At 63.0% G+C, this 16,829-nt stretch overlaps 1 protein-coding gene across 1 annotated transcript in view; it reads right to left on the reverse strand.

The window, feature by feature from the left end:
• Nucleotides 1-5,847: 5,847 nt before the first annotated feature.
• Nucleotides 5,848-16,829, reverse strand: part of KIF21B (kinesin family member 21B) — a 31,683-nt gene continuing 20,701 nt past the window's right edge. The window contains 16 exon segments of the mRNA XM_040535685.1: nucleotides 5,848-7,646; nucleotides 8,838-9,037; nucleotides 9,522-9,692; nucleotides 10,475-10,592; nucleotides 11,017-11,181; nucleotides 11,482-11,662; nucleotides 11,916-12,052; nucleotides 13,754-13,792; nucleotides 14,388-14,467; nucleotides 14,469-14,502; nucleotides 14,669-14,743; nucleotides 15,122-15,327; nucleotides 15,741-15,798; nucleotides 16,066-16,126; nucleotides 16,323-16,488; nucleotides 16,587-16,688. Of these exon segments, the coding sequence (XP_040391619.1) occupies nucleotides 7,592-7,646; nucleotides 8,838-9,037; nucleotides 9,522-9,692; nucleotides 10,475-10,592; nucleotides 11,017-11,181; nucleotides 11,482-11,662; nucleotides 11,916-12,052; nucleotides 13,754-13,792; nucleotides 14,388-14,467; nucleotides 14,469-14,502; nucleotides 14,669-14,743; nucleotides 15,122-15,327; nucleotides 15,741-15,798; nucleotides 16,066-16,126; nucleotides 16,323-16,488; nucleotides 16,587-16,688 (1,848 nt within the window). The 3' untranslated portion in view covers nucleotides 5,848-7,591.

The following is a 16,829-nucleotide window of genomic DNA, read 5'->3' on the forward strand; positions in this document are numbered from 1 at the left end:
TGATCACCTGCCCCAGCTTCATTCCTGCATGGCACCGTCACGAGTGCTGGGTGCTGCCAGGCCCTTTTGTTTCCCGGGCACAGCATCCTGCAGCGTGCAGGGACGTCACCACGCCGGGGAGCAGCCCCTGCCGGCTCCATTCTTTGATAAGCCGGGACCACCGGGCGATATGTCGGTGCTGGGTGCACACAGAGCCTGAAACCCTGCGTGCTGTGACCCTGCAGTGCCCAGGGATCCCGCTGCCAGGCTGGGTTCCAGCGTTGTGGTTAGAAACCTGCCCCCTGGGGGAGCTTTTTCCACCCCCCTCTCAAAAGGCAGCAGCCCCTGGAGCAGGGTCACGGTGGGTCTGCGGTGCCCTGAGCCGGGGGGAGAAGGGGCAGGCACGGAGCACCGGGAGCCCCCGGGAGCTCTGCACAGATGGGGGCAGTCTGGGGGGGGACCGGGCTGAGCATCCTCCTCCCCGGGGCTCCCCGCAGAGCCAGGTGCTGCAGTCAGCCCGGGTGATGCCGCTGGTTGGAGAGGTGCATCCGGTGCAGCAAGCGGGTGGGACCCCAGGCAGGAGGGGGTTGCCACCGGTGCCACCAGCCCTGCTGGGGGGAGAACCCAGACCCACGGTACCCTCCCAGCTGTGGCCCCGCAGATCCCATCACCCTGGCAGCAGCAGCACGGGTGTATGCAGGCCACGGGGCTGGAGCAGCTCTGGGCACCCTCCTGAGACCCAGCCAGGACCAGAGCAGCACCCTGTGCCCCCAGCCCGCTGTCCCCCCTGTCCCCCACGCTGCTTGGGGCCTCGTGGAAAGCACTCAGCACCACCTCAGCCCCCCAGTGCCGGGGTAGCTGCAATGTCACACGCCCCCCCCAGTGCAGCCCCCCAGAGCTGGCACCGCTCTCGGGACGAGCTCTGTGTCGGGCCACCCCTGGCAGGGAGGGACCCCATCTCCCACGGGGTGCCCCAGGCAGGGTGGGTGCAGGATGGGTGCCAGGAGGGATTGCTCCAGGGTTGGTGGGTGCAGGCACAGTCCAGCACCAGCATCTCCCAGCACCCGGCTGCTCCATCCGACCAGTCTAACCAGTGCCACTGGGAAAGAGAAAGTGGAGGCTGCTGGGGCTGAGGTGCTGCCGTGCAGATTTCGGGGTGCAGCTCACAGCCCCCTCTCTCTGCTCTGAGGGGGGTTGTCTGCCCGACGGGCTGGGGGGGGGGGGCGGGGTGCAGCTTGGTGCCACCATCCATCACCTCCACGGGCACAGCAGGTTGCTGGGGCCACCTCCTGCCATGTGCCACCCCCGGGCCTTGCCTTTGTCCCCATGCCCCAAGGGACACGGTCACAGCTTGGGGACAGGATCCCAGTTTAGGGACACAATCCCAGTTTGAGGACATGATCCCAGTTTGGGGACAGGATCCCATTTTGGGGGCACGATCCCAGCTCCAGGGACACAATCCATCGCCATCCCCTCCCTGCAGCCACTTCTCCTTCCCACCTCCCAGAGCAACCCCTGACCCCCCAGAAGGGTCCCCCAAATTCACTCCCCAACCCCCCCTTTGCCTGCAGCCCCCTCCCCAGCCCCCTCAGCCCCCGGCGCCAGGGGAGGACCCCGCTGACCCCAGCGCCAGCAGCTCCGCCGCTCCCCGCCGTCCCGCAGCCGGGGCTGCCACCTGCCGGCTGTCCCCAAAGCCACCCGCTCCTGGGGACACCGGGCTCGGGGAGGTGGCCCTCGACAGCCAGGCTGGGACACAGGGGTCCTGCCACGGCTGCCCGGTGTCCTCAGAGGCTTGGGGTTGGGGTAGATGAGGTGGAAGGGATGCGCAGAGCTCGCCAAGTCCCCCTGCGCACTGCGGGGCTAATAGAAGCTGAAGCAGATTATCAATGCCGCCAGGCACAGGACATCAACCACCGTGCTAGGAAGCCTGCTCCAGCACCTCAGCACCCTCACTGTAAAGAATTTTTCCCTATTGTCACGTCTGAACCCCCCCGTGCAGCTCGGTGCCAGCATCGGTCCCGGGGAGGAGAGCACCGAGGGCGCTCGGAGCCGCCTCGCCTCCAGCCCAGACCCCTGCACACCAAGCCTCTCCTTCCAGGACACACCTTCCAGCTTTTACCAGCTTTGTAGTAAATAACAATCCCCTTAACATCCCCTTTACATTGTGCACACCTGCCAGGGCGCGCTGCTGGCTGGTGCTGAGCACCCCCAGGTCCCTCCTGCTGAGCTGTGCCTGTGTCCAGCATCGCCCCGCCCCGGGCGCAGCACCCGACGGCCTTTTCCTTTGGCGAATTTCATGCTAGATCCTCCTGCAAAGCCTCTTGTCCCTCCAGAGCTTTGTCCCCAGGACATCCCCTGTCCCCCGGACATCCCCTGTCCCCCAGGTCCCCCAGAGCATGGGACGGGGCAGGACCACGGGGACCATCACAGGCTGGAGGCACCCAAGGCACAGCCCTACAGCACAGCCCATAGCCACGGGGACATCCCTGTGTGATGGCGCTTGGTGACACCTCGTCCTGCCTGCCTGGGGACCCTGCAGCAGGACAACGAGGTGCTCCCACCCTCCTCCTCCTCCTCACCAGGGGCAGAGCCAGCCCGGCCAGGGCTGTGCTTCCTCCACCTTCAGGTCCTGGGGGAGAACCCAGGGAGCCCCACGGCACCCGCGCTGTCCCCCTGAGCACTCGGTGCCCCTGAGGACGCAGGTCGCCTTCCCGCAGCTGAGCAGGACCAGAAGGGCCCCAGCAGCACCCCTGCACCCCCCGGGTCCTGCATCCATCAGCCCAGGCAGCTCCCAGCTCTGCTCGTCCCCTGGGAGGCTTCGCCCGGTCGTTTCAGTACACTTTATTCGTGAAGACAAAAAGGCAAGGAACAACCACATCCATTGAAAACAAAACAAAACAAAACAAAACAAAACAAAACATGTACATCATGAGACCGAAATAACTTACACTATTTACAGGAACACATCGAGGTATAAAATATATACACACGCCTTGTCCTCCGACAAACCCAGACCGCAGGGCTGGGCTGCACAACCCAGCAGAGAGGAAAAAAAAAAAAAAAAGAAGCCTTCACGAGAGCTGGCCTCTGTAGAACAGCTCCGAGCAAGAAAAGGCACCTGCTGCTTGTGACTTGTGCAGCGGGAAGGGGCGATGGAGCAGGCGCAGGGCTGGGAGCCAGGGCTGTCCCCCTCCTGGCGCAGGTCCCAGGGCAGAGCTGTCCCGGGGGGAGATGGGGACGAGCCCCCAGGGCAGGAGGAAGGCGCAGGGCAATGGGTTTTCTAGGAACAAGGCCTGGGAGGGGGGTGTCAGTGCTGTGCTGGGCTCCCTCCTGCTTACAGCTGGAGCAGCACGGGGGGGGGGGGGGGGGGGGGCTGGGGGGACCCCTTCCCTGCTCCCCACAAAGGGAGAAGGGGGGGAGGGGGGGAGGGGGCGTGGTGCCTGCAGGATGGAGCAAAGCAGCAGCGACAAGGCGAGTGACGTGTGCTCCGTAGGATCGTACCTGGACCCCATCCCAGTGTGGGACGGGGAAAGGGGGGCACTGGGAGGACACCCTGGGGGCAGACGGTGGCTCTGCAGGACCAGGGCTGGGACCCTAAAAGCTGGGAGGCGCTGGGGAGGAGCCCCAAGCCCTGGTGCTTCAGCTCCTTGCAGCTGGCCGGGCTGAGATGCAGCGCCCCAAACATTCCCCCCCCCCGGTTTGTGCCATAAGAGCTGTGGGTGCTGGGGAGGGAGATGGGGTCTGGGCTCCCCGGGTGGGCTCACAGTGGTTTGGGGGCACGGCCCTTCGGGACGCCTGCGCCATCTCCATCCCTGCTGTGCAAAGCTCAGCTCCAGGCCGGAGCTGGAGCCGGCCCCTGTGTGCTGGAGGGAGGAGATCCAGGAGCGAGGCGCAGAGCCCAGGACCAGCAGCAGCACCCAGCTCCCCGAGCGAGGGCAGGACCCCCCCCGGGGGCAGGGATCAGCGCACGCTTGGCACAAACCAAGGCACCGAGGGAGAAGCAAAACGAGGTGCGTGGCGTGAAGGCAGCTCCAAGCTGGCCCCGCGATGGAGGGGCTGGGGGAAAGGCTCAGAGACCCCCGTAAAGCCCCAGGGGAGCGCCCGGCACAGTGCAAAAGGATCAAAGGGCTGTCTGGCTTCCTCCGCCCCTCACCTGCACTCCTGCCCTTACCCTACACACTCGGTGTATCCAAAACCACGGCCCCAGCCTGAGCCTGCAGGCGCCGTCCTCTGGGACATGGACAAGGTGGTAAAACTGGGGAAGTGCAGCCCCAAACCCTCGTGGTGCCCACGGGCAGAGGCAGCAACTGAAGGAGCTGAAGGACCAGAGGCCAAGAGCCTCCCCTCACCAGACCGCCGGCAGGGTGGGACCTTGTGCTTTAGGGTTTGGGGGACCTGCCCCCCAAACCTGGGGGGATGGCTGGGAGCCACGAGCTCCCCAAACCCCATGGTGCAGGGAGTGGGGCAGAGCCCTGTGCAGCCCCCCAGCCCCAAGAGAGGATAACTGGGGGGCCCTGGGGCTGCCCCGGTTTACGTTCAGTGCCTGGGACAGGATCTAGGTTCAACTACATTTTGGGGATGGAAAAAATAAAATTAACATTACACAGGGGATTCCGCCTCTCTCACAGACCACCTCCACCCTGGGCAGAGGCTTTGAAAGCACCGCTTCCCTGCGGCTCCTGCCTGCTCCCAGAGCACGGCGGGCTCAGGAAAACAGGGATGAGTAGCAGCCCGTGCCCACGTTGTGCTCTGCGTGCCATCACCCCAGGGAGAGCTTTGCACCCCCAGAGACCAGCTGCGAGCACAGGGGCAGGGATGCAGGCTGAGCTCAGCTCTGCAGAGGCTGCTCTCCATCCCCCAAAGGGGCAGGAGGGACCTCTGCAAGGCTGCAGCTCAACCCCATAACTAACGGGGTCAAGGCAGAGCCCTGGCGTGAGCATCCTCCAGCAGCGGGAGCCAAATCTCAGTAGGAAATGTGCAGCGGAGGTGGGAGCTTGGGGGGGGGGGGGGGGGGTTGGGGTGCTGAGCTGCCCAGGGAGGGGGCTCAGAAACGCAGCGAGGTGCAGGTGAGGCCACACGTCTTTGGGACAAACTCAAGCATCAAAATCATAACGACGAGGACGGAAGGAAGAGAAATTCAAACTTCAAACCCCCCACCCCACACCACCACCCCATCCCCCAGACGAAACCCAATGACAACAGCACCCAGCTTGCACCGTGAGGTAGCTAAACCAGATCAACACCCCAAAAATGACTCCCCTGCGTGGGCAGCACCAACCCATGCAGGGACTACGACACACACACAAACACACACACAATATGGGATCACAGTCACCTCCTGCTTCAAAGACCCCCCTCTCCGGCCCCTCGCTGCTGGGCCGTGCTCCCCAGCTCCCTCCCCCTGCAGGCTGCAGATGGGTGCTCAGCATCAGCCAGGATCGGCCCCTCAGCCCTGGGAAGCCAAGCAGGCACTTGCAGCCTACGTGGAGGGGGAAACTGGAGAGAAAGGCGAGGCAGATCTGACCCCAAATCGCCCCAACAGGGCGCCCCTTCACTGATTCCAGCAGCGCGAGGTTTTAGGGCAGGCGCTGGCAGACCTTGGCGCAGGCACCGATGCCCACGGTGCACCCGGCTGCAGCCACACAAACACACACATCCCCAAAAAAAGGTATCGAGGAGCAGGGAAACCCTCTCCGAGACAGGCTTAGAGGGCATCACCGCCTCCAGCTCCGTACCTCTGTGGGCTATGCGGGTGGCCGTGGGGCCCTTGTGCCTCCTGGTTTGCCCAGGCACTGTCCTGGTCAGGGTGACACAGCATCGTGCCCTGCACCGAGGCATGCCAGCAGGATTGTTTTGTTGCTTTTTTTCCCCCCAAAACACACACAAAAAAATAATCCCCATCAAGTCAGTAGAGATGCTCCTGTGCTTTGGGATGCGGAGGAATTGCCACGCTCCACCTGGAGAGGTTTTAACCAGGGCTGGTGGCAAACGACCCGGGGCTGCTCCAGGAGTCGCTGTGGTTGCAGAAAGGAGAGGGAAAATGGTCTGTGCTTTACGGGGCAGGTCCTGGAGCCCCCGGCCTCCGAGATCCCAGTTCAGCACTGGTGGGATCACGTAGGGAAATCCGTAAGTCCGAGTCCAAATGCTGCTTCTTCTGCGACAAAAGTGAGGTGAGAACACGGGAGAGGGCACCCCTCCTGGGCTCTCCTCGGCCATCCCACAAAGCCTGGCATGGGGCAGGGGACGGCCCAAGGGACCAGGGGAGGGAGAAATCAAAGCTCCAGGGTGGGACTGGAGCCTTGCTGACCCTTAAACCAGGGGAGGAGGAGGAGGAGGAGGAGGAGGAGGGTAGCTGCAGAGGCTGAATCCTCAGGATCACACTCCTGGACGGAGCAAACCATGCAAGATTATCCGCCTGCAGGATTATCCTTCAAGTGTGCAGCGAGCGTGGAATTTGTGCCAGCCCCAGCAGCCGACCCCTTCCTTGCCCTGCTCCCAGCAGGGTCAACTCCATCCTCACCCGGCCTCTATGGGGCACCAAGCCCCATGGCCAGCACCCCAGGGCTCGCGGGGCAAAACCGAGCTGGTCCCTTCCCAGGAAAAGGGGCTGAGAGCAGGGTGTTGAGAGCCTCCAGCTCCCAGCTGTGCCAAAATGAGATGGCCCTTCAGGGTAATAACCCAGCCTTGGCTTCTTCAGCCAGGAACTTCTGGTCTTGCTTGGGGTCCTGAGCTCGAGAGGGGTTAAAATGCTTCAGGGACGCACCAGAAATGCCTGCTGAGACCCGAGTTGCCAGCAGCAGGACTGAGCAGCCCGTCCTTACCCCGCTGCAGAGCGGAGCAGGGGGTCTGCTGAGATTTTGGCTCAGATTTTCAGAGGTCACCACGAGGAAACGCAGCAGGCTGGGAAGTCGTGCGATGGATGGAGATGTGCCCGGGTTCACCGTGCGCCCGTGGCTGTGGCACAGCAGAGATGCTCAGGGCGAGCCAGGTCGGACAGGCTGAGGCTCGGGGATGATGGAGCTGCCTGGAAATCCTCCTGCAGACCCCATCGCAGCACAGAGGCCATCCCACAAGTACCGTCTCCGAAGAAGCAGCCCCTCCGTGCTCTGGTCCTGGCCAGCAAACCCCAAACAGCCTCGAGACTGGGGAATGGAGAAAGACTCCTGCAGGAACCAGCCCTGGAGCCAAGAGGGACCGAAGGAGCACATCCAGGCAGAGGCTGCGGGAAGCCACAGGGGCATGAGGGAATTTGGTGTCCCCAGATTCCTTTCAGGAGGAGCCAAGGAACTCAGCCTGGACTCCAACCCCTCGGAGTCCTGGCAGGCAGTACAGCAGGGTGGGCGAGAAGGGAGACGAAGTTTCCTGGTCACTGGAAAACCATCGAGAAACCGCAGCAGGAGGGGAGGTGGAGCTGCCGGTGCTCCACGGAGCTGCCTCTTCACGGGAAAAAATCAGTGCTCAAAGTACCAGGTGGGGCCTCATCCACCCCGTCAGGCCAGGCACAACAAATCCCATCCCTGGGTTGAGCTTCTGTCGATGACGGGGTCTCGATAGCAAGGGCGAGGTACCCGGCCGTCGTCCTCCTGTCCCTTCTTCCAGTCCTTTGCAGTCCCTAGTTGGACCCAGCGGGCAACCTCCTCCCGCTCCAGAGCTTCACTGTCAGGTCGCTGAGAAATAAAGGGTGAGAGGGGCGGCGTGAGAGGGGCAGGGGGCTTGGCACTGCGAGGAGACGTCCTCCACCCCAGCCCCTGGCAGCATGCAGCCCCCAGGGCTCCCCCAGGCTCCTTCCCCTCGTCGCGAGGACGCCCGGGCTGGTTTGGGGAGCAGGCAGACCCAGTGGGGCTCAGCCTCCAGCTCACCCCGCGGGCAGGGACTGGGGACAAAGGGGAGCGGGGACCCTGACAGCGGGACCACCCCTGCACCCCTCGGATGAGCTCTGACTAGGTCGAAGTGATGTCGCAGGGAGCTGCTGAGCTGGGTCACCCCCGGGCACGGGCTTGCTTTGGGGTGGCCCCGTCTCCATGCAAGGGTGCGGGCAGGCCGTGGCTGCCACGGCAGATGTGGGCACCGGGCGAGAGAAAAAAGAAAAAAGAAAACAAAAAAACCAAAACAACGCGGGGGTGTGATGGGGACCAAGGGGGCGGAGTCACTCCTAGCAAAGATTTATCAAGTGGGGAAAAACGCAAAAGAGTTTCATACCGTTAAGAAGCAGCTCAGACCAGAGAGAGAGAGAGAGAGAGAGAGAGAGAGAGGGAGAGAGAGAAAGAGAGAGAGGAGCAAAAGCAAGCAACAGCGAGAAAGAGAGAGGGAGAAAGAGATGGAGAGAAAGGAAAAGACAGAAGAAGAGTGCATGAGCAAGAGAGAGTCAGAGAGAGCAGGAGGGTCAAGGCAGACTAGTAGCACGGCCCTTTATGGCAAGGACGCGTCGTGGAAGGCAAGGGGTGAGCCCAGGCACGTAATTCCATAACTTTACCCGGCAGTCGCTGTGGCACAGATGGGAGGTGGGGAGGAGGAGAGACAGAGAGAGACAGAAAAAGGAAGGGAGAAAAGGGACATGGTCGAAAAGAGGACATCAGAGTCTTGCTGCCAATTTGCTCCCCGAGAGCAGCAGGGGGTGCCCAGCCCCAGGGAAGAGGGGTCCCTGCGTGGGGGATAACCCAGGGCATCGCCGGCACGCAGGCAGGGGACAGACTAAGATGGGCAAGATGAGATGAGGGGTGCAGGGACTGGGAAGCTGTGAGACCCTCCCTTCCCTCCCTCCCTGCTCCCTGCAGCCCCCCCAGGCCCAGGGATGACAGGTCAACCCAAGGGGCTCCCACCTCCCGGGGGCTGTGGGGCGCAGAAAGCCCGCGGCTCACCTGGAGGCGGTGAAGATGTGCTTGGAGTTGGTACAGATGGCATTGATGGGGCTGTCGTGCCCCTTGATCTCCCCGACCGGGGTGAAGTTATCCACGTTCCAGACCTTGATCACGCCTCCTCGGCAGGCGCTCAGCACCATGGGGCGGCCGGGGATGAAGGCCAGGGCACAGACCCAGTCTTTGTGCGCGTTGGGGATTTGCTGCACATATGGGGACAGAGGGGAGATGACGATCAGCATCATCTGCAGCCCCAAAAAAAGCCTCGTGCATCCAGCTTGAGGGGCTCAGATCATCATCACCCCAGGGCTGACCTCCATCAGCTGGAGTTAGGATGCCAAGGGGCTGGATCCAAGACCCAGAGCTCAGTTTGCCCCCTGGGCAGGGGGCACCAATCCTGTTTTCAGAGTGGAACCCAGCACCCAGGGACTCAGCACAGCAGTTGCTGCTGCAAAGCCTGTGTGCCGAGGGGAATTGGCAGTGCTGGGTGCCAATCCACATACATACGTGTTTATGGGGGTACAGAGCCACCTGGAACAGGCACTGCCAGGAACAGGGGTGCCCTCCAGGTGCGTTCAGCACAGGACACCAGCACCAGGTCCCTGAACCGTCCCCCAGCACCCCCACAGCACTGCTGCTCTGCCCCACGTCACCCTGAGGACCCCCCACACGCTCTCCCGCCCAGACCTGGATAAGTTCCTGCTGCTCCAGGTCCCATTTCTTTATGCCGTTGTCCCTGGAGCCACTGAAGAGGACGTCCCCTTGGATGGCCAGGCACTCGATGCCGTCGTAGTGAGGGGGCTCAAAGTTGTGAGTGGGGCCGATATTGCCCACCATGCCCTCGGCAATCTCAAACACCTGGGGAAAAAAACAGCGGGGGAGAGATCCCAGATGGGTGTGGAAATAAACGGAGGTCACTCTACCTTGGAGAACTTGGCCATCGCCCTCTGAGGTTGGAAATGAGGAGACATTTCTTCTCAGAAAGAGCGGTCAGGCACTGGGACGGGTTGCCCAGGGAGGTGGTGGAGTCACTGTCCGTGGGGGTGTTCAAGGAGAGGCTGGACGTGGTGCTTGGGGACATGGTTCAGTGGGTGACAGCGGTGGTAGGGTGTGGTTGGACCAGATGATCTTGGAGGGCTTTTCCAACCCCAATGATTCTAGGATTTCACTCATGGTGAGCTTTTACACCTCTCCACGAGCCAAGCCAAGAGCTCGCAGCTGTCAGAAGAGCAGGACCCTGCCTCCCTCCCCATCCCCCTGGTGCCAGCTCCACCTCAACCTGCTAACAGCCAGCCAAAAATAAAACGGAGGGGTGAGCTTTTGCTGTGCTGGAGCTGCAAATCAGCAGGCACAAAGCATCTGCACCAGGAAGGAGAAGTCAGCAGAACGGGGCAAGCTGCTGATCCGGGTCAGCCGTAACGCACCAGCACCAGGCACGGAGCCTGAGGGATGAGCCAGACAAACCCCCACACCCAAAGCTGCATCCCTACCACGGACAAAAGGCAAGATTTGAGGCGTGGAGATGCACAGAAAGCCACACGCAGAGGTGAAAACAGAAATCTGGGCATGGAGGCAGCAGGAGGTTGCCAAGACCCGGGCCCCCCGAGGTGCCAGCGGCTCAGCCTGCAGCCAGGGCCTACCTTGACGTAGTGATCCTTGGAGCCCGTCACCACCAGGTCGTGGTTGCTCGCCGTCTGGTTTACCGTGAGACACATCACAGGCCCGATGTGGCCGCTCAGCTTCCCAACGGGCTGCAGCCTACAGAGACCAGGGGCTGGGGTCAGATCTCCCAAAAAGCTCCCCCAAAAGCCTCTCCCAGGCACAGACCCCCAGCAGGGGAAGGTCCCTTTGGGGAGGGGGGTTGTGAGCAGGGCACCCCAATTCCTAGTGATGCCAGGGGAGCCTTGGGGCATGCAGCAAGGGCTCAGCAAGCTGGTGTCCACCTGGGAAGGGGGCAATGGCACAGCCTGGGGGGCTGCTGCTCATCCCCCACATCTCCCCCCTTCTCCTGTGCTCACACCCTGAGTAGCCCCATTGCTGCTCATCACCCCTCGGGTCCCGAAAGCCCTTATTCCAGGCAACTTCCACTGCTAACGAGGCTTTCCCTTTCCCTGGGGGGTCCTTTTGGGTGCCTCTGAGCAGACAGCATCCCCTCGGCATCAGCGAGCCGTCCTGCTCTCACCTGCTCAGCTCCCAGATGCGGACGGAGTTACCGGTGGCGGCGTAGAGCGTGGTGCCGGTGGGGTTGAGCGCGATCTGGTTGATCTGGTGCTCCCCCTGCACGCTGGTGACAGTGCGGGTGGTGGTCCCGGCGCACGCGTCCCCAGAGATCACCTGGCCAGAAGATCTAGGGGTGGAGGATGAAGCACAGTCAGGGACCAGAGGCAGATATCAGGGCCCCACCGCGGAACCCAACGGGGCTGACAGGTTTGGGATGCCACAGATGGTCCCACATTGGGAAAGGCCCTACAGGTATCATCGACTGTCTGGCCACCATGCGACCAGCCCCACCTCCAAGAGGGTCCCCTCTGTCCTTGCACCCCAGCCTGCAGGACCCCAGGGAGTCCTGGGACCAGCTTCTGCCAAGCCAGAGATGCCCCCGTTACCTTGGGACCCCCCTGGGATCCCCCCCCCGCCTGCTACGTACGTGAGGGTGCGGATGCAGCGGGCCGAGTCCCGGATGTCCCACACCTTGATGTACGAGGTGGACACGGTGAACACCAGCCCCGTGTGGCTGCAGTACTTGATGGACACCACGTTGTTCGGGTGTCCCTTGAGAGAGGCGATTTCCTGTCCCGTCACCAGGTTCCACATCTTGCAGCTCCGGTCTGTGGGAGGACGAATGTGCCGATGGGGTGGGCATCAGATGGGGGTCTCCCAAGGGGCATGGACCACTCCCCATGCTGAGCACAGCCCCCAGGGACCCCCCCAGGGCAAAGGAGCCAACCTGGGCAGCACAAGCTCAATGCTGAGGGCAGGAGAGTGGCCCAGAAGGAAGCATCCCCGCAGCGCCCACCACATCACCCATTCCCCCATGCCGACCTGCTCGCAAGCCAGCATCCTCCTCGCCCCCTCACGCACCTTTGGAGCCCGTGAAAAGCAGCTCATCGGTGGCATCCAGGCAGAGCACGGGCTTGGTGTGTCCTTCTGCCACGGAGACGCATTGCAGCGGGGCCGTCCGGGCGTTCTTGGTGCCTCCCACCGGGTTGATGACGCCCCTTGCATGGGAAAGAAAGGAGAAGCGTGGTGGGGCGCGTGTGCGTGCAAAAGGGCACCACATGTCCCAGGGGCACGGGGCAGCATGAGCTGCCTCACCCCAAGCATCTTCCACTGCCTGGCAGGGCGATGGGCCCCCTGTCTGAACTCAGCACGTCCGAGGAAATGCCTTTATGGAAACCCTGGAAATCTCCCCACTGCCTGATGCCCCCGTCCCGGTGCCCCGGGCTGGGAGAGTGGGTGGCCAGCAGCCTCTGCTCTGCTGCTGAGCCTCTCGAGCCCAGCCAGCAGCGAGCTGAGGAACCAGGAGACCCAGCTCATCGTCCCTCAGGGCAGACAGGGGACAAACTGCACCCTGTCCAGCCTGAAGCTCTGCCATAAATAAATGTTTCAGGATGCTAATATCCAGCACCCCGCTTCCTTACAGGCTGCCAGGGCTTTGCTCCTTTTAAAACCTCAAGGGTGGCAGAGAGCAGCGTTGGCCTTTGTGCCCAGCATCCCCGTGGCAGTGGCTGTGGGAGCCCTGCATGCATCCACCACAGGCTCCGAGTCCAAGGGGACCTGTCCCTGCCAAACCCCGCTCCACTGGATGCCCGTGGGCACGCATGGCCTGGCTCATCCCCCTGGGGACACAGCACACCAGGGGTGCTCGGGGCGCTGAGGTCCAACAACCCTACACAGCTACAGCCCTATCCTGCACAGCTACCAACAGCTCCTCCCCTCTGCCATCCCGAAACATGGCCCCGAGCTGCGCTGATCTCTTCTTACGGGCAGGGAAACTGAGGCACGAGGCTGGGGAAGGGCAGGCCCAGGGCCACAGAAGGCTTGCATTAGTCAGGATGGCTGCAGGCTCGTTAATCGGGGTTTGGAAATCACACAGGCATGATCTTCCTTTCTCAATTAGCAGGTGCAACCACACTCTAATTAAACAGCTCTCCCCTGACCCCTAGTGTCTGTGCTGGCCTCGAGGTGACAAAGTGGGTGGAAACCCCAACTCCCCAGGGCGAGAGGCTATCAGGGGGCTTCGCTGCCTCGCTGCAAAGCACCCAAGGTGACAAAGTGTCTGGTGTCACCTCTCCAGCGCCTATGGGTGCTCAGGGCAGGGTGCTGGAGAGCTGCTACTCCTAAAGGGTGAGGGAAAGGTGGTCCTGGTGCTGGGAAACCCCCCAGCAGGCAGGAGGTGGCACCGGGACAGGCCCAGGAGCACCCTCGCCCCCAGCCGGGCTGGGTTCCAGGGCGAAGAGCTCTGCCCCAGAGCCCGGTGCTGGAGATGCACGGCCAGGCACGGGGAGATGTTTCCCGGGAAGCCGCTTGCAAGAAAAACCATGCCGGCAGCGTGCAGGACGGCTCGCCCCCTTCCCCAGCACCACGCAGTCCTGCTGGAGAGCCGGGGGACGGGACGGGACATGGGGGCATCATGCTGACAGCCCGCCGCGGGTGGCACAGAGCATGCTGCCACTGCTACGCGGGCGGCGTCCGGAGGTGAGACCGGAGCAGGACGGGATCGGAGGTCCCAACCCGGGGGACAGTGCCGTGCTGAGAGGGGACAGCACGGGGACAGCACGCACGGGCTGGGAGATGGGGCAGAGCAGCGAGGTGCAGGCGGAACATGCAGGGACAGGGGAGAGCGATCTCAGGAGAGAGAGAGAGAGAGAGAGAAGGAGGAGAGGAGGGAGGGGTAATAAATAGAAAGTTGTCTATACCTCAGCACCTCCGAGACAGAGGAATCGCTGTCATCAGACCTAGGGGCAGAAAATTAGCAGGATTACGGGAGAGAAAACCCAGACTAGAAGAGGCAGCAGAGGAGTCAGAGGTGGAGGATTGTTATTGCATCCAAGCCAGCGCAGGACATAGAGGAGGAGGAGGGGAGAGAAGGAGAAAGAGAAGCACACACAGAGAGGGCAGAGGAGCAGGAGGGCAGTGAGGGTCGGACAGATCTCCGTCAGGACACGGCGCTGCCGGCAGCACTCCGAGACGTGGGCAGCACTGGTGGGTCCGTGCCAGCCTGCGGGCTTCCTGCGAGCCCCCAGCCCGCCTCCCCCCATCCTGCTCCACCGCCTCGGCCACCAGTTAGTGCCTGGCACCGCTGCGCCTCCAGGTTCAGCCTGGGAGCTCCTGCAAGCAGCCAGCCTGGAGGCGGCAAAAATCCCTCAGGGCCCTGGCACAGCACCTCCTCCCTCCTGCAGAGGAGCAGCAGAGGACAAAATGGTGGCAGGAGGCTGGCTGGAGCCCACCCAGGTGCTGCGCTCCCACGCCCCACCGTGGGACCCGGTAGGTGCCTCCGGTGTCATGGCACGGGTCCGTGCCGCGCAGGCCCCCCGTAACACCCGCACTCACTTGTCCAAGGCCGACCCCTGGTTCTGGTTGCTCGTGAGCCGAGAGAAGACGTTGCGGTCGTTGCGTGGGCGGGTGGGGGGGGGACGAGGGGGGCGTGAAGCCGACGTCTGGAGGCCTGAGGCAGGAAGGATTAGAGGGATGCGTGATTTGGGGACTACTCATCCGGCACCTGCCAAGCTCCTCTTCCTCATACCGGCACCACAGGACCCGGTGAGCTTCTCTCCTGGCTTGTCCGGGCCACCCAGCATCCCCCTGCCCCAGTCCCTGGCTCCCGAGCTCACCTGGCGGGTTGCCCACGGTCGTAGGATTTCCTCCGTGTGAGCGGCGACGTGTCCGAGATGCGAGATTGTCTGGGGCTAGGGAAAGCAGAACGGCACGGTAGGTGCCTGCTCTCCTCCCCATGGGGGGGAGCTGCTCCGTGCTGAGCCCCTCGTCCTCCCCCAGCAGAGCAAAAGGGGAAGGGGGCTGCCCTGATGTCCCCACCACCCCATCAGAGTCATCCGGTGGGCACGGACACTTCTGGCAACCCAAGAAGCCTCCATGAAGGATGGGAAGCCAGGGCAGCATGAGGGGGTCCTTCTGGAGAGACCCACCGCTGCTTGCTGCGGGCAAGCCCAGATGGATGCACGCTTCGGCTCGCCCTCGTTGCTCTGCCACAGAGCACAGCTTCCCCCCCACCGGCCCCGACCTCCGTGAGCCCCCCGCCGCCCCGAGAGCCAGCACCCCCTGCTCACAAAGTGCTTCCTCGCGTGGGCAGGCTGACGGTGCGCGACACCTTCTCCTTGTAATACGGGTCTCGGATGGAGAAGCTGATCCCGTCCTCCTTGATCTCCATGAGGGACGCCAAGGACTTGGTGATGTTCTTGGTGGAGATGTCCAGCGTGGGTCCCAGGCATTCAGCTGACACCGCCTTCATCTGCCCAGAGAGCTTGGGCTCTCCCTAGCACAGGACACGGGGCTCAGGGGAGCTGCAGGGCCAGCAGCTCGCGCCCCCGACCGCAGGAGGATGACTTCCCAGTTTTCCATACAGATCTGACAGCCTGCACAGGGCAGTGGACTTCCCTCCACTTTATCCTACAAAGGATCTAGCACAGGAAATCCTCCTGGTGCCCACCCAACTTGGAAGCCATCAGCTGTGCTTGATGTTTCCCCCAGCACCCCGGGGGACCGCAGAACCAGGAGAGCCGGGCGGCTCCTTGCCGAGAGCTGACCCCGTCCATAGCCCAGCCGTACCCCAAGGCTGGCTCCCCGAGGGCCAGGCTGCGGAGCAGACCCCAAAGCCAAGCCCCACGGCCCTATAAACATCTCCCTCCATCCTTCCTCCCACAGCCAGTGGCAGAAAGGCCAACTCACCTTGAACTTGAAGTCATCCTGGCTTGCTGAGCCCTTCATGGTGAAAGACTGGGAGAAGCTGCGAGGAGAAGGTGGCAGAGATGGATCTTCAGGGCCGAACCCCTTTCAGAGAGGCTGCTGCAGCCCCCCAAAACCCCTGAGGTCTCCCCCACTCCCCAGCTCCCTCTCTCCAAAGAACGACCCCGTCTTCACTCCCACTTGGAGTCTATGAGATGTCTGTGCTCCCCAGGGGCCACGGGAAAGCTCAGGTGGGGACTTCTTCATCAAAACCTACCCGTGAGAGGCCCCGGACATCCCACCCCACCCCACAGGGCTGGGTGCTCACCTCCCATCTGAGGCCAGGCTGAATTCGGAGACCTCCTCGTCCGTGCTGGTGTAGCCGTTCTCTGCGCGCAAGGGAGAAGGCACATGAGTGGTGTGAGGGGGGCCACATCCCATCATGTCCCACAAGAACGGCACCCAGGGGCGCGTTGATGCCAGTGGTGGCACCTCCGGGTGCTCCCTGGCACCGGAGGCCCGGCCTCACCCCATGGGGAGGACCCGGACCCTGACCCTAAAGGGGGACGCTGGGCTCAGGCCCACCTTGCTGGACGTTGTGGATCAGCGCCTGCAGCTCAGGGTGCGACTCGGCCTTCTCCCGCAGGGCGTCCAGGATGAGGTGGTTCTGCGAGGAGCCGGTCACATCCGTCTGCCTCAGGCGTCCCTCCAGCAGCCGGATCTGGGCCTCCTTCTGTGCCACCTGCAGCCCCTGGAGGACAGACAGCCACACCGACCTCAGCATCACGCTGCCTGGGAGGAGCCCCCAGGTGGGGACGAGACCCCAAGGAGGCGGCCCGGCGCCCGCACCTTGTCGATGGATGCCTTCAGGAAGTTGTCCAGCAGGAGCCGGGCTTCGGCCAGGGAGCAGGAGCTGATCACCACCGAGGTGTCCGTGGAGTCCAGCTCCTCCTGGAAGGGGAGGAGAGGGAACGGGATGGGACCAGGGAGCATCACAGCAGGGCAGGGTCAGGCAGCGCAGGCACTGCGGGTGGCACGGGTCCTGCACCAGCACCACCCGGTCCTGGCTCATGCCACAGTCAGGGACCGTGT

Source organism: Cygnus olor, chromosome 24, assembly GCF_009769625.2.
Source record: "Cygnus olor isolate bCygOlo1 chromosome 24, bCygOlo1.pri.v2, whole genome shotgun sequence".
In the NCBI taxonomy this organism is placed as follows: domain Eukaryota; kingdom Metazoa; phylum Chordata; class Aves; order Anseriformes; family Anatidae; genus Cygnus; species Cygnus olor.